The 14,564-nt window shown below is 41.7% G+C and overlaps 1 protein-coding gene across 5 annotated transcripts in view; it reads left to right on the plus strand.

The window, feature by feature from the left end:
• LOC139475155 (uncharacterized) overlaps positions 1-14,564 on the plus strand; it is a 113,470-nt gene that overhangs the window by 38,582 nt on the left and 60,324 nt on the right. The window contains exon 1 of one of the 5 annotated variants that reach the window (XM_071258413.1): positions 10,285-10,685. The exons of the other annotated variants lie outside the window; for them this stretch is intronic. Within the exon in view, the coding sequence (XP_071114514.1) occupies positions 10,602-10,685 (84 nt within the window). The 5' untranslated portion in view covers positions 10,285-10,601. Of the gene's footprint in view, positions 1-10,284; positions 10,686-14,564 lie in introns of those variants that run through there. 5 annotated transcript variants of the gene reach the window in all.

Genomic DNA, 14,564 nt, shown 5'->3' on the forward strand with positions numbered 1-14,564 from the left:
CTCACTCAACACTTACATCGCACACTCACTCAACACGCACACCCACTCACTCACTCAGTCAAAACGCACACTTACCCACCTCGCGTACTCACTCAACACTTACATCGCACACTCACTCAACACGCACACTCACTCACTCAGTCAAAAGGCACACTTACCCACCTCGCGTACTCACTCAACACTTACATCGCACACTCACTCAACACGCACACCCACTCACTCAGTCAAAACGCACACTTACCCACCTCGCGTACTCACTCAACACGCACACTCACTCACTCAGTCAAAACGCACACTTACCCACCTCGCGTACTCACTCAACACTTACATCGCACACTCACTCAACACGCACACTCACTCATTCAGTCAAAACGCACACTTACCCACCTCGCGTACTCACTCAACACGCACACCCACTCACTCAGTCAAAACGCACACTTACCCACCTCGCGTACTCACTCAACACTTACATCGCACACTCACTCAACACGCACACCCACTCACTCAGTCAAAAGGCACACTTACCCACCTCGCGTACTCACTCAACACTTACATCGCACACTCACTCAACACGCACACCCACTCACTCAGTCAAAACGCACACTTACCCACCTCGCGTACTCACTCAACACGCACACTCACTCACTCAGTCAAAACGCACACTTACCCACCTCGCGTACTCACTCAACACTTACATCGCACACTCACTCAACACGCACACTCACTCATTCAGTCAAAACGCACACTTACCCACCTCGCGTACTCACTCAACACGCACACTCACTCACTCAGTCAAAACGCACACTTACCCACCTCGCGTACTCACTCAACACTTACATCGCACACTCACTCAACACGCACACTCACTCACTCAGTCAAAACGCACACTTACCCACCTCGCGTACTCACTCAACACGCACACTCACTCACTCAGTCAAAACGCACACTTACCCACCTCGCGTACTCACTCAACACTTACATCGCACACTCACTCAACACGCACACCCACTCACTCAGTCAAAACGCACACTTACTCACATCGCACACTCACTCAACACGCACACTCACTTACTTCGCACACTTACTCAACATTCACACTCACTCAGTCAAAACGCACACTTACATCGCACACTCACTCAACATGCACACTCACTTGTGGTTAAAGCGTTCGCTTGTCACGCCGAAAACCCGGGTTCGATTCCCGACATGAGTTCAACGTGTGGAGCCTTATTTCTGGTGTCCCCCTCGGTGACATTCCTGGAATACTGCTGAAAGCGGCAAAAAAACCATACTCGCTCACTCACTCCGCACACTCACTCACACAGCCACCACACTCACTCATCACGCACACTTAGTCAAAACACACACTCACTCAAACAACCCCCACACTCACCTCGCACACGCGTTCAGTCAAGACGCACACTTACCCGCACAATCGCTCACCTCGCACACTCATTCAACACGCACACTCACTCACCCAACACGCACACTCACTCAAACATCCTCGACACTCACTCACCCAGCCAAACGTGACGTTCGTGATGTCTGTCTCTCGCGCGTCATAACGCTGTGCATTATTTCAGCTAATATACAACCACATCATCTCATTACGACGACATTCAAGCATACGTTTCTTAGTGTCAGTCCTTTTAAGGTAACGTATGATGGATACGACAGGGAACTTTATATTTCCTGCCATTTGACGCACCACTATAGATGTCCCCGATACAGCGATACATAGCTGGGTGGGTAGGGTGTGATACAGTCGGCGCGATGTCGCTCACCCGGCTGCCAGTACCAGCAGCTGAAAGCGAGCTATTGTTGGCGATGACAAGAAATAATTGGGGCCTTGTTGCTTCAGGAATTTTATCACCAAACTCTTCTACTTGTAAACAAATTATTTCTTATTTCATACTTCATGCTTCTCTAGGCAGAACGATGCCGGCGCTGTCACTCCTGATTGTCTACTGAATACTTTCTTGTAAACCCGTGGGATCTTTTGTTAAATTGACCAATAAAAGAGATATTCATTTAAATTATGCAAACATCGTTGTTTAAAAAATTTGCATTCATAAAAAAATCGTCATATTAGAAGACGGGGGCACCAGAAATGTGCTTCACACATTGTACCCATGTCGGGAATCGAACCCGGGTCTTCGGCGTGACGAGCGAACGCTTTAACCAGTAGGCTACCCGACCGCCCCTCTAATATGGAGACTTAATTAATTTTATACATTGTAGCAATCATAACCTTAAGTTATCAACATCGGAACACACACGTCACATGTTGATTTTAACGCTAAGATACTTTATTCATTTTCATTTTTAATCAACGCTGCAAAGCATGTAGTAATTGCCCGTGAGATATGTTTATATCTGATGTAACAAAAGTTACCTCCCTTTGTGTTTCAAGTCGTTTCTCAAAGTTAAAGCACAAGCCTTTATTTGATTCCATCTCTTTGAAGCAACACATAATGAAACAAATTGGCAAATATAAACGTAAAAAAACAAAGTCTATTTTCAAATGTAAACACGACACTCTGTCTGGGATTGATAATGTGAAAGTTGTTATCTGCGTGCAAGGAAATTAATTTACTTTATTTTAATAAGGGTACTGATCGCGTGAGGCGACCAGGAGTCTGTCCTGGCTATCTACCGTCGTGAACAGCTCCGGTCTTAAATAACCGCCTCTATCTGTATAGGAAATAGCTCACATACCGTACTTACACATTATGGTATTTATAATATTGAGATATATTGTTTAGCATAGATACCTTGAAAGGCTGATAATACCCTGCTGCCTCGTTTGATTCCTATGCTGAACAATAAACAGTGCAGCTGCTGTAACGATTTACTGACGTTATTGTGACAAGATACTTTGCAGGTCTACATAACATTAATTGTGTGTAGTATATAAAAATGAAACATATATTGCACTTCAAGAGTGGTATCAAAGAGAATTCGAATCGGAATGTTCAGGTGGTTTTCTTGCTCTGTTGATTTATGAAATATGTTTGAGTTTTCAAATAGGAAATTTGCATTCGGCGAAATTGAATTCTTGTGATTTTTTCTCAATTGTCAAGGCACCCACAGCTATTCGGGCCTCAATCTTATGATAAAATATTCACCAGAGGGCATCAACCGTTTACTATAGTATTCAGCAGAGGGCCTCAACCCTAGAGTATAGTATTCACATGAGGGCCTCAACCTTATAGTACAGTATTCACATGATTGCCTCAACCTTATAGTATAGTATTTACATGAGGGCCTCAACCTTATAGTATAGTATTCACATGAGGGCCTCAACCTTATGCTGTAGTATTCAGCAGAGGGCCTCAACCTTATAGTATAGCATTCACATGAAGGCCTCAACCTTATGCTATAGTATTCACATGAGGGCCTCAACCTTATAGTATAGTATTCTGCAGAGGGCCTCAACCTTATAGTATAGTATTCACGTGAGGGCCTCAACCTTATGGTGTAGTATTCATATGAGGGCCTCAACCTTATAGTATAGTATTCACCAGGGGCCTCAACCTTGTGCTATAGTATTCACATGAGGGCCCCAACCTTATGCTTTAGTATTCACATGAGGGTCTCGACCTTATAATATGATATTCACCAGAGGGCCTCAACCTTATGCTATAGTATTCACCAGATGACTTAAAAACATGTTATGGATCTGTATGCACTCAGTTTTCATTCTCAGCTCCCGATACGATAAACAAAATTGATACTGGTCACGATAATTAACTCAAGACGCGTTATAACTGTCATGATACTGACTTCACGATAAAATGCATGTCACGGTAGAGATATTCACGACATTTGGTCTTTTCAAATAGCCGAGAACCACAATAGGATCTCTCTTACTAAGATGAATCCTACTTTGAATCACGAAACCCGATGATGAATGATAAAAACCCTACTATGAATCATGAACACCTTATGATGAATCATGAACATCCTATAACGAATCATGAACACCCTATGAATGGATTAGGAACATCTTTCTTTGAATCAGGAACACCCTATGATGGATCAGGAACATCCTTCTTTGAATCGGGAACACCCTATGATGGATCATGAACATCATTCTATGAATCATGAACACCCTTTGATGAGTCAGGAACATCCTTCTTTGAATCATGAACACCCTATGATGGATCAGGAACATCCTTCTTTGAATCATGAACACCCTATGATGAATCAGGAACATGCTACAATGAATCATGAACACCCTATGATTAATCATGAACATCCTTCTTTGAATCACGAAACCCTATGATGAATCAGGAACATCCTTCTTTGAATCATGAACACCCTATGATGAAGCATGAAAATCCTACTATGAATCACGAACACCCTGTGCTGAATCATGAAAACCCTACTATGAATCACGAACATCCTGTGATGAATCAAGAAAATCCTACTATGAATCATGAACACCCTATGATGAATCAGGAACATCCTTCTATTAATCATGAACACCCTATGATGAATCATGAAAATCCTACTATGAATCACGAACACCATGTGATGAATCATGAAATCCATACAATGAATCATGAAAGCACTGAGATAAATCTTGTAAACTATACGATACATCATGAAAACCCTATTCATTACTCCTTCCAAAGGGTATACGATATCATGGCTGACCACCTACGAGAAATATATCCTGGAGAATGGATCTGAAATTAGTACCTGTTGACGGGTGGATTACGTTTTGACGGGTGTGTTAAGAAATGTGGCTACTATGCTGAATGATTCAATGAATTAATATTTGTCGGTAACTACGACAAACGGAAATGACTGAAAAGGGTTGATCTTTCGTCTTTCGGGACATGAACTATAAGCCTATCCTTAACATGCTTGAGAGTAAAAGCTGTAGTTGACTTCAAGTATTAAACATCGTGCTCGGTAGACTGTGATGTCAAGGTCATAACTTCCTGTTAAACACTCTCAGATAACCTGAGATAATGTCCTACCCTACATTGACCTCTAAAACAATGTCCTTTTTGTGACAAACTTTGCGTTTCTAAATAGATTAGTCAATACACAGGACCCGTGAAGATCCGGGGTAGAATTGTCTAGAGTAGTAGCGTAGTCTCCAGAATCACATAATTGCCGTTAATGACGACTATGCTTGTCGTAAGAGGCGACTTACTGGATCGGGTGGTCAGGCTCGCCGACTTGGTTGATGCATGTCATCGTATGCCTATTGCTTGGTTCGATGCTCATGATGTCAACCACTGGACTGTCTGTCCAGACTCGATTATTTACAGACCGCCGTCATATAGCTGGAATATTCCTGAGTGCGGCGTTAAACAACAAACAAACAAAATCAATACACAGAATTTAGCCTCATCCCAAGCCTTGGTTGGTTGGTTGGTTGTTTAACTCTGCAATATTCCAGCTATATGACGGCGGTCTGTAAATAATCGAGTCTGGACCAGACAGTCCAGTGATTAATATCATGAGCATCGATCCACGCAGTTGGGATCGATGACGTGCATCAACCAAGTCAGCCAGCCTGACCACCCGATCCCGTTAGTCGCCCCTTACGACAAGCATAGTCGCCTTTTACGGCAAGCATGGGTTGCTGAAGACCTGTTCTACCCCGGAACATGCACCTTTTTCTTACCATTTTCACGTGGCTTCTCCGAATAACCCTATCGATTTTATATAAATTTCGTTGATTGGTCAACTTTGTAACAACATTCCTCCGTGGTATGGTTGTTGAGAATAAAATGCAAGTATAACAGAGGGAATGTTCCATGGATTAAGGCGCATTCAGTCAGGTCTTGCAGAAATAGGCTGGAATTTCGGAGTCATATTTTGGCTGGACTAACGTCTCTATGCGTTATGAAATCGACATTCTGTTCGTAAACGACAGATTTCAATCGATTGCAGGATTTTCCGTCAACTGGGCGTCGACAGATATTTTCCAAATATGATCATGTTTTTAAAGAAGTTGCCCAAGTGCTACAATCTATATGCACTGGATGTCTGTGGGGCAGGGAACGTGGGCGCTGCCATTTTGTTTGAAGAAAATGCAAGTTATATGAGAGGTGAAATCTGATTGGTCAGTAAGAGGGACATAGAAGGGAGATAACTCGTAATATACACTGGTGGCGCTACGATCGAGCCTGGAAATTCCAACCTAGTTCGGCAAAAGTGGAAACTGGACCTTTATAGTCAGTTAACTCCCTTGCCTCGGGAAGATGCGCCGAAGTCCCGGTTTCGATTCCCCGCATGGGTACAAGTTCATTTCCGGTGTCCCTGGTCGTGATATTGCTGGAATATTACTAAAAGCGACGTAAATCCACACTCACTGACTCAAAAATGCCACTTTAAGATTTAGATGTCATATTTAGTTACTTGTATGAAACTGCGACATTCTCCCTTTGTAATAAGAGCAGTTTTAGATTTATATACACCATCAGACATGCAAAGTAGGTTGTGAATGACTTGCATCAAACTGTCTGGGACTGCTAACAGGTACGAGGTTAGTCCTCCTTTAAGCAACGCAGCGCTGTGCAACAAGTGCAGGTGTATTCTTGTCCCGTGAAACGCTTCGCCTGTATACCTGAAGCAGTTGATTGTGCAGCGAGTTCACACGAGTTTCTACTCGAAGTGTTCCCTGACTTATGTACTGGTTTATATCATGTAGACTTTTCAGGTCGATCGCTCAGTGGCAAGTCTCCATTTGACGCCAACACACATGCAGCGTAGGTGTGTGGAAAAGTTGAACTCAGCTGGTAAAATGTGCAAAAACGAAATCCGATTACGAACATAAAAGAATGCTCTCCATGGGTTAAGGTTTCGCGTTTTTCCCGTCTTGTAGACTTCCAATAAATCTACTTTTGGCTCAGGTTTATCCGAATGTGACGTCACAGGCGTTGTCTGCGTTGTGTACTCTGATTGTTATGTTACCGCGGACCCCGACGTTTTCTACATTCGCTCCTAAATGTGTGCAGGTATCTATGTTTGATTCAGTTTGGGGTTAAGGGGTCGCTGAAGTATCAGTGATGCATGTCGTTTGATTGTTGATACTGTCATCCGTGTTGTTGTTATTGTTCATCTTTGAGGTTTACAAGTACACATGCCTGGGTGTCTGTTCCCGTGAGATCTTTCAGAACAATGTGTGCTCTCGTTGTCCATGTTATTCCCATGGTCGTTGAGACTTGTATTTTTGCATTTGAAGTTTTTAAATAATTATGTATGGTGTAGTTAGATTGAAATGTTGAAAGGCAACGGTAGAGCGAAATACGAGAGAGAGAGAGGGTGGCGGGGGGGGGGGGGGGGGGGGGGGGGGAGGGGGGCTATTCACCATGATAATCACTATTCATGATAATCATAATTTTATTATTCAAAGTTTATTAATTAGCTGCAGTTGAGTGGGGACAGAAAGAAAGAAAATAGTGGTGCTGATTAGACGTGTACTGATTATGATGACTAGGCTGAAAAGGGATGAAGGAAACATGGATGTAATTAGGAGAGGAATAAAAGTAGTGGCGATAGTCGCACGGACGAAATTGTATGGCGAATGAAATCGACGGCGATAGACAGACAGAATTTGCTGGATTATAAAACCATTTGTTTTTGACGGACAATTTAACCTGCTTTGTGTTGAATAATGAATGACACAATCATTGATGAATGGAGAAGTTTTATGATGAATGAAATATACAGACGGACGTATGGAAAGAATTGTATGGTGAATAAATCTGACTTGGATAGAAGAGAGAAGTGGATTTTGAATAAATAATTTGAGTGAGAGAAGAAATTGGATGATAAATGACGCTGATGGACAGAATGGACGACCAAATTAATTACATTAGATATAAACAAGACGAAGTTGACGGTAGCATGGAATAGAGCCATTGACGGATGAGATGAGAAGGTGGGATGGATAAGGATGGGGAGAAATAAGTTCATTCAGAGGGTGTAGGAGTCCTTTGAATGGGGTGGGCGGGGGAATGATGAGGTCAAGATACAAGGGCTACTGGTCAGTAGAGTGCACAACCCGGTTTGACTAATGAGCAATAGACTTACATCTAGTCTCTGAAATGAATTATTTTACAGAAAAAAGTTGTTAAATTATAGTTATAAAATATTATAAAAAGGAGCCCAGAGGCATTCTTCATTTTCAGATACTGCAGTAATCTAGACTTGACAAATATTATAGACTTGTATGGGCTGTATTGGATATATTTGTTTCAGGATCTGTATGACGACTTAATGAGCATATATTCGCTGATTATAACTACCCCAGAAGTGTTCATGACGTCACAGCGTGTGTTGTTATGTAAGCTCTGGCTGATAACGGGGGTTGTGTCACCTCATGTCTTGGGTCTGGATTCATTGACCGATCGGATATCCTGTCTACATATTTTTTTGTACCTGCACAGATACACATACTTTGAGAGCGGCATTCGGTCATGCAATACCGTTATCATCCCCTGCGTTGTGTCATGGAGAGAGCTAATATGCTTCAAACACGAAACTAAACTCACAGGCCAAACGGAGCTTCGTTCTCCTGTATCATTAGGTCACGGTTATCACACTGTGATTTTTAGAGGCACATAACTCAAACGTTTTCTTTGAAGATGTGCAGTGTATTTGTGCGTAATTGGGCTAAAGATAGACTCAGCGGGGTTTCTGAGGATTTAATAACTTCATCAACATTTCAAATTCCTATGTTCAAACAACATCCAGCTACCCTGATCTGATCCCATAAGTGCTTTGCTGTGTATACGGAAGCCCGATCAGTCTCTAAAGCTATTTATTTATTTATTTATTTATTTATTTATTTATTTATTTTATTGTATTTTATTTATTTATTTTTTATTTTATTTTTTTTATTTATTTTGCTACTGTTATCATCGTCGTCATTATCCTCATTATTATTACCATTATAATTATTATTTACAGATTAAAATAAATAAATGCAGCAAAGAGCGTTTAGGTAATCCTGCCACAGTCAGTTTGGTTAGGGCATTAATATTATGGATTTTTTATTAATAATAATATGACTATATGAGTATAGAATGTCGATGCATATATGTGATACTCATCCGTGTGTGTGTGTGTGTGTATGTGTGCGTGTGCGCGCGTGTGTGTGTGCGCGCGCGCGTGCGTGTGTGTGCGTGTGTGTGTGTGTTTATCGGTCGAAGCATGTAGATACATTCGTGAATGCATAACAACAGACGTGCAAGGACACTTTCAATGATTGCAAACATTTTCCAAAATCGTGACTCTCGCACTACGCTTTGTAGACCCTTCCCTGACAGGCACAAAGTTTGAAAACAGTTTCTTTGAACCGTATTGAATACCCTTCATTGACAGTGCTGTGTCATCTGCGGCCCATAGCGTGTATAGACATTCCCGGTGCTTTTGTGCACCTGTCACAGACCCCATCAAGGGAGGTAACCCCGCCGAGGGGAGCGATGGCGCTCATCTCGCCTGTTGTGTTAATGGTGCTATTGCGGTTACTGGTTAAACGAAAACGTACACTGAGAAACTGGAGCTAATCCCAAATGTGTTTCAATACATGTAATCCTTTCAACGGCTTACTCAAGTAGTCGGCAAACAATCGCAGTGAGTTGAGCGCGACATCAAAGTCCGCGAATACTTTTCTCGCTTATGACACTGACACACACGAGAGGGTATTATCCCACGGGCACCCCACTTCTAAACGTCCAGCTATCTACACGCTCACCCCTTCCCCCCAATGCCCTTCCCCTTCGCCACCCCCCTTTCCCCCCGACAAGAAAACTCGACACCCGAAACGCCACCCGCTAAGAGAGGCATCTGGAGAATGCCGCATGTCACCTGCCTTAGAATCCATTGCCGCTTACTATTAACCTTTCACTGCTAGAAAAACAAATCGATAAAATTTAATTTTTTCACAATATACCTTCAGCCATAATGAGTGGGTACTTATATTTCATGCTTTTTTCTGATTAACTAGGTTAATATGCTGTCTAATATTATCTTGATTATTTTGCACACAATAAAATTATCGTATAACGTTTACATCACAGTGTGTTGGCGTTTCTATATTTAATAAAAGTGTTTACACGTAGATGTAATTCAGTATGTAAGTTATAAATTTTATTGTATCAATTTAGTTCCCGCTGAGCACGTAAGTGCAGTTAATATTGATTAAATATATATTCATTGTACAACAGGTTAGCTTTGAAAAGGTTAATGCTTATACGTCACGCGCCCCCACTCAAATCTATTTGCTTAAAATTAGCAGTCGTACTCGTTAATTGGACCTGAAGCACTGCGGGTGAAACGCTACACTCCAGAGCATGTTTCCAACACAAAATGGCAGCGGAATGCCTTTAAAGTATCTACCGTAACAGGAAATTCTTGAGATGTCAGGAATTTATCATCAGACAAAAACGCCATTGGTTGTTGACATTGTGACATCTTAAACACGTGCTCGGGGAGACGGTTGAACTGTTTGCAGTTTTTATCAGTGGATTAAGGGTTGGTCGGTCTTCAATGTGTGTTGTCCGTCGGTCTGTCAATCTGTATGTCCGTCTGGAGGTGTGGGGATGTTGTGATCCCCTCACAGATTATTCATGCATGATCCAGGATTGTGTCGGGACAACAGGCGAGACTATGTTAGTGTGCCTGCCAGTGACGAGCAGGTCGGCCTTCTTCAAGTAAGTACATACCTGACAGTGTAATTTATTTTATTTTACGGACGAATTTCTTTTCCTTCTACCTGAATGTGTCGTGTTTGAAGTTGTACATGCTCAGACACTTAGTTAAGTGGGCGGGGTTATATTAATATAAACGATATTTGATATGTAATCAATATGCAATAGAATATGTATGCGAACATGTACACACATTACTAGGGTTTAAAGTTCCGTCAATATCTGACTCAAAGCCTTTGTGAAATAGTCTGCCCGCCCTATTTGTCACTATCGATTATTTTGTCTACATCACAAACTTTGCTTGAAGAGAAGGAAACTGTACAAGATATCATGATCTTTAACAGGTAGAAACAGAAATACACTCACAATAGGGTTTTCGAACAAATTGAGAATGTAACTGTGCATATTAGGTGTATCTTATGTTTTCATACTTAATGAATTTTCATTTGCGGATATGCATCAATAAGTACAAGAAAGTTAAAGGACATTTTTGTGGCTGACAAATTCAGTCGATATACATCTTACCTTAATAGTGTATCGTTTTATTCTCCTATCTGAGCGTCAGATGTGACAGTCCCGCGTGACTCAGGGTATTTACATGATTGACCTGCTATAATATTTATGTAGGCTATCGTATATCATCAGTGGTATCGGTGCAGAATTATGCATGCCGCTTTTTCTCCAGGGTTGTGTAACGGTCTGTAGCTGTTGGCTGACTTATAGCGTGAGAAAGTAACAGTCGCAGTGACATATAGTTGTCAGTGTGTTTACATCAGCAAATATGGTTAAGCCGTAAATATCTCTGAATGTGATAAATTCTAGAAATTATACCTTATATGACATTATAAAAACAGACATGGTACTGTCATCATCGGCGCTTCCTTCTCAAAAGCAGTTGTCATAGCTTGTTTATTTCGGCAACCGAAGTCATATGAAGCGTTTTATTTCAAACAATAATGAACATCACCACAGGAGTATGATAGACCCAATTAAAATACAAGGTCAAACAGACACAGTATGGCGTCAAAGTTACCCTGACGCAATGTGGCGTCCCAGTAACACTGGCGTAAATTGACGTCAATGTAACCCTGGCTCAGGATGACGCCACAGTAGCACTGACGTAATTTGACGTCAGAGTAATATAGACGCAATATGAAATCACAGTAAAACTGACGTAACTTAACGTCAAAGTAATATAGGCGCTATATGCCATCAGAGTAACGCTGACGAAATGTGACGTTAAAGTGACACAGGCGAAATTTGACGCTGCAGTAACGCTGACACAAATGTGGCGGCGCAACAAAACGAATGAAGGTCCATGTTACAGAAGACGTGCGTTAGAATTGATAAGGTTAACGTGTTACAGTTTTTTTGGGAACCCACGTTTGCAGATTAAACTGACGGCCTATTTGGCTTTTTGTACAATAACGTCTTCTTGTTACGGATATCCGGAGCATGTTTTTTATATGTCTTTTTCCCTGTGGTACTGCGATTTTCGCAACAGAACCATTGTTACCAGCGAACGCGCATGTTCTAACAGACCTCACTTTAACTGCTAAAGCTGTTGAAAAGGTATTTCCTCTTAAAGAAATGGCTCCACTGTGCATTATAAGAAAGAAGAGGTCGACTTTAAAAAGACATCTGTAGGCAATGTGGTTTCAACGAGCTACGTCATGTTTGCACCGTATGGTGAGATATGTAGACAATGCACTCAACTAGCAAATATTACAATGGGACGGTAGGGTAGTCTTTTAGTTAAAGCGTTCGCTCGCCAGGCAAAAAACGGTTCGAATCCCCACATGGGATCAATGTGTGAAGCCCATTTCTGGTGTCCCCCGCCGTGGAATAGTGCTAAAAGCTGCGTAAAACCACACTCATTCACTCACTATTATCACATTGGTGATGCAATATATGATAAATAAGGTCATAGTTGTGAAAACATCTTTAGCACGGATCCCAACACATCGTTCTTGAGACCCGTGAAGATCCGGGATAGAATAGGTCTTCAACAACCCGTGCTTGCCGTAAAAGGCGTCTATGCTTGTCGTAAGAGGCGACTAACGGGATCGTGTGGTCAGGCTCGCTGACTTGGTTGTCGCATGTCATCGTATCCCAACTGTGTGGATCGATGCTCATGATATCAATCACTGGATTGTTTGGACCAGACAAGATTATTTACAGACCGCCGTCTTATAGCAGGGGTATTGATGAGTGCGGCGTTAAACAACAAACAAACAAACATCGACCTTCAGGCTGCAACGGTGGTAACAAACGCGCGTTTACACACTATTGCAGTAGCTGTTCTAGCTCTTGTGAGAAAGATGATCATACTGAAGACGAACGTGTACATTCTATGTAATCAACCATGATGAAAACTACGCATACCTATCTCAGCAATACATTACCGCAAGACAGTGTGTAATGGTTGATCATATATAAGGTGCGGTTGGTTGGTTTGTTGTAAACGCCGCACTCAGCACTATTCAAGCTATATGACGGCCGTCTGTAAATAATTGAATCTGGTCCAGACAATCCTGTGATTGACATCATGAGCATCGATCCACGCGGTCGGGATACGATGACATGCGACAACCAAGTCAGCGAGCCTGACCACCCGATCCCGTTAGTCGTCTCTTACGACAAGCATAGTCGCCTTTTACGGCAAGCATGGGTTGCTTAAGACCTATTCTTACCCGGATCTTCACGGGCCTATTAGGTGCGGAATCAGCCCGTGGATGTACTAGTATTTACTGTCTGTACACACTGCTCGACTGATAACGCAGTAGACTATATTGAGGACATGATCATGTCACATCACGTGTGATTATACACAGAATTACCACATCGCTATCTTGATCATCTATAGCTTCCTTATACAGTGAACCCGTTCACCCCAGCACGAGAAATCAAGTAGATCTCTTCCGGCCAGAGGACTACGATCTAGATGGCTTCAGTAGCGTTCGTGTAATGTAGCTTTAAGAAAACCATCAGTTATTTGTAATTAATTAATATTTATAGTCACTTTAATATCTTTAAATACATTTTGTCAATACATTTGTAAAGGGTACCAGGATTTATTTCATAGCTTTTTATATACATGGTGACGAATTTTTGACGTGTTTTTTCTTAGTTTGAGTTTTACTCTGTCGAAGAAGTTGGCAAACATCCAAAATGATATATATCAATTATTGATATAATTGACATGTACATCATGAAAATATAAATCGTCACCGCCAGAGAATTATCTGCTGAAATTGATATCAATGGGCGTAAAGAGAAAGAGAGTGGTGTCAATTACTGAAAATCGTGATGACATCAGGTGTTTTCGATGTCTGTATGTATTTGTCTGTGCAAAGATGTATGTATGTTTGATATGATTCAACCAATCATCTTAACAGCTGCAGCTGTAATACAAAGGCCTGTATCAAGACGTGGCAACAGCTGCAGTGATTCAGTTGCATAGATGTAGCGCCGAAAGAAAAACTGTAAAAATGACCCAAAAAATATCCAAATATACTGTTACAATTTTAGGTGCGTATATATTATCAGGGGAATCAGACCCAGTAGCGACCATCCTAGCATCTCTTTGGGAGACAGGGCATCGTCTATCAAATACATAGGACACTATGAATAGACAATAATGAGTATTGTCAGGGCTGGTCTCTAGTCCGACAGACAGTCTCCCCCCCACGTGCACGACACGCGCCAAGTATACTTAGAAATATTCGCTAAGGCCACTCTTCAAACGTAGTTTGTAGAAAGAACCTTTTGTTCTCTATGGTTAACCTTGCCTAAAGTAACAAGCTCGTGGGTTTATCAATGCCTGCGTGGTACGCAGAATACAATGTCTCCCGTGGTAATAGCATCCAGATATAGTCGACA

Source organism: Haliotis cracherodii, unplaced genomic scaffold (assembly GCF_022045235.1).
Source record: "Haliotis cracherodii isolate W230 unplaced genomic scaffold, xgHalCrac1.p SCAF_1, whole genome shotgun sequence".
NCBI lineage: Eukaryota > Metazoa > Mollusca > Gastropoda > Lepetellida > Haliotidae > Haliotis > Haliotis cracherodii.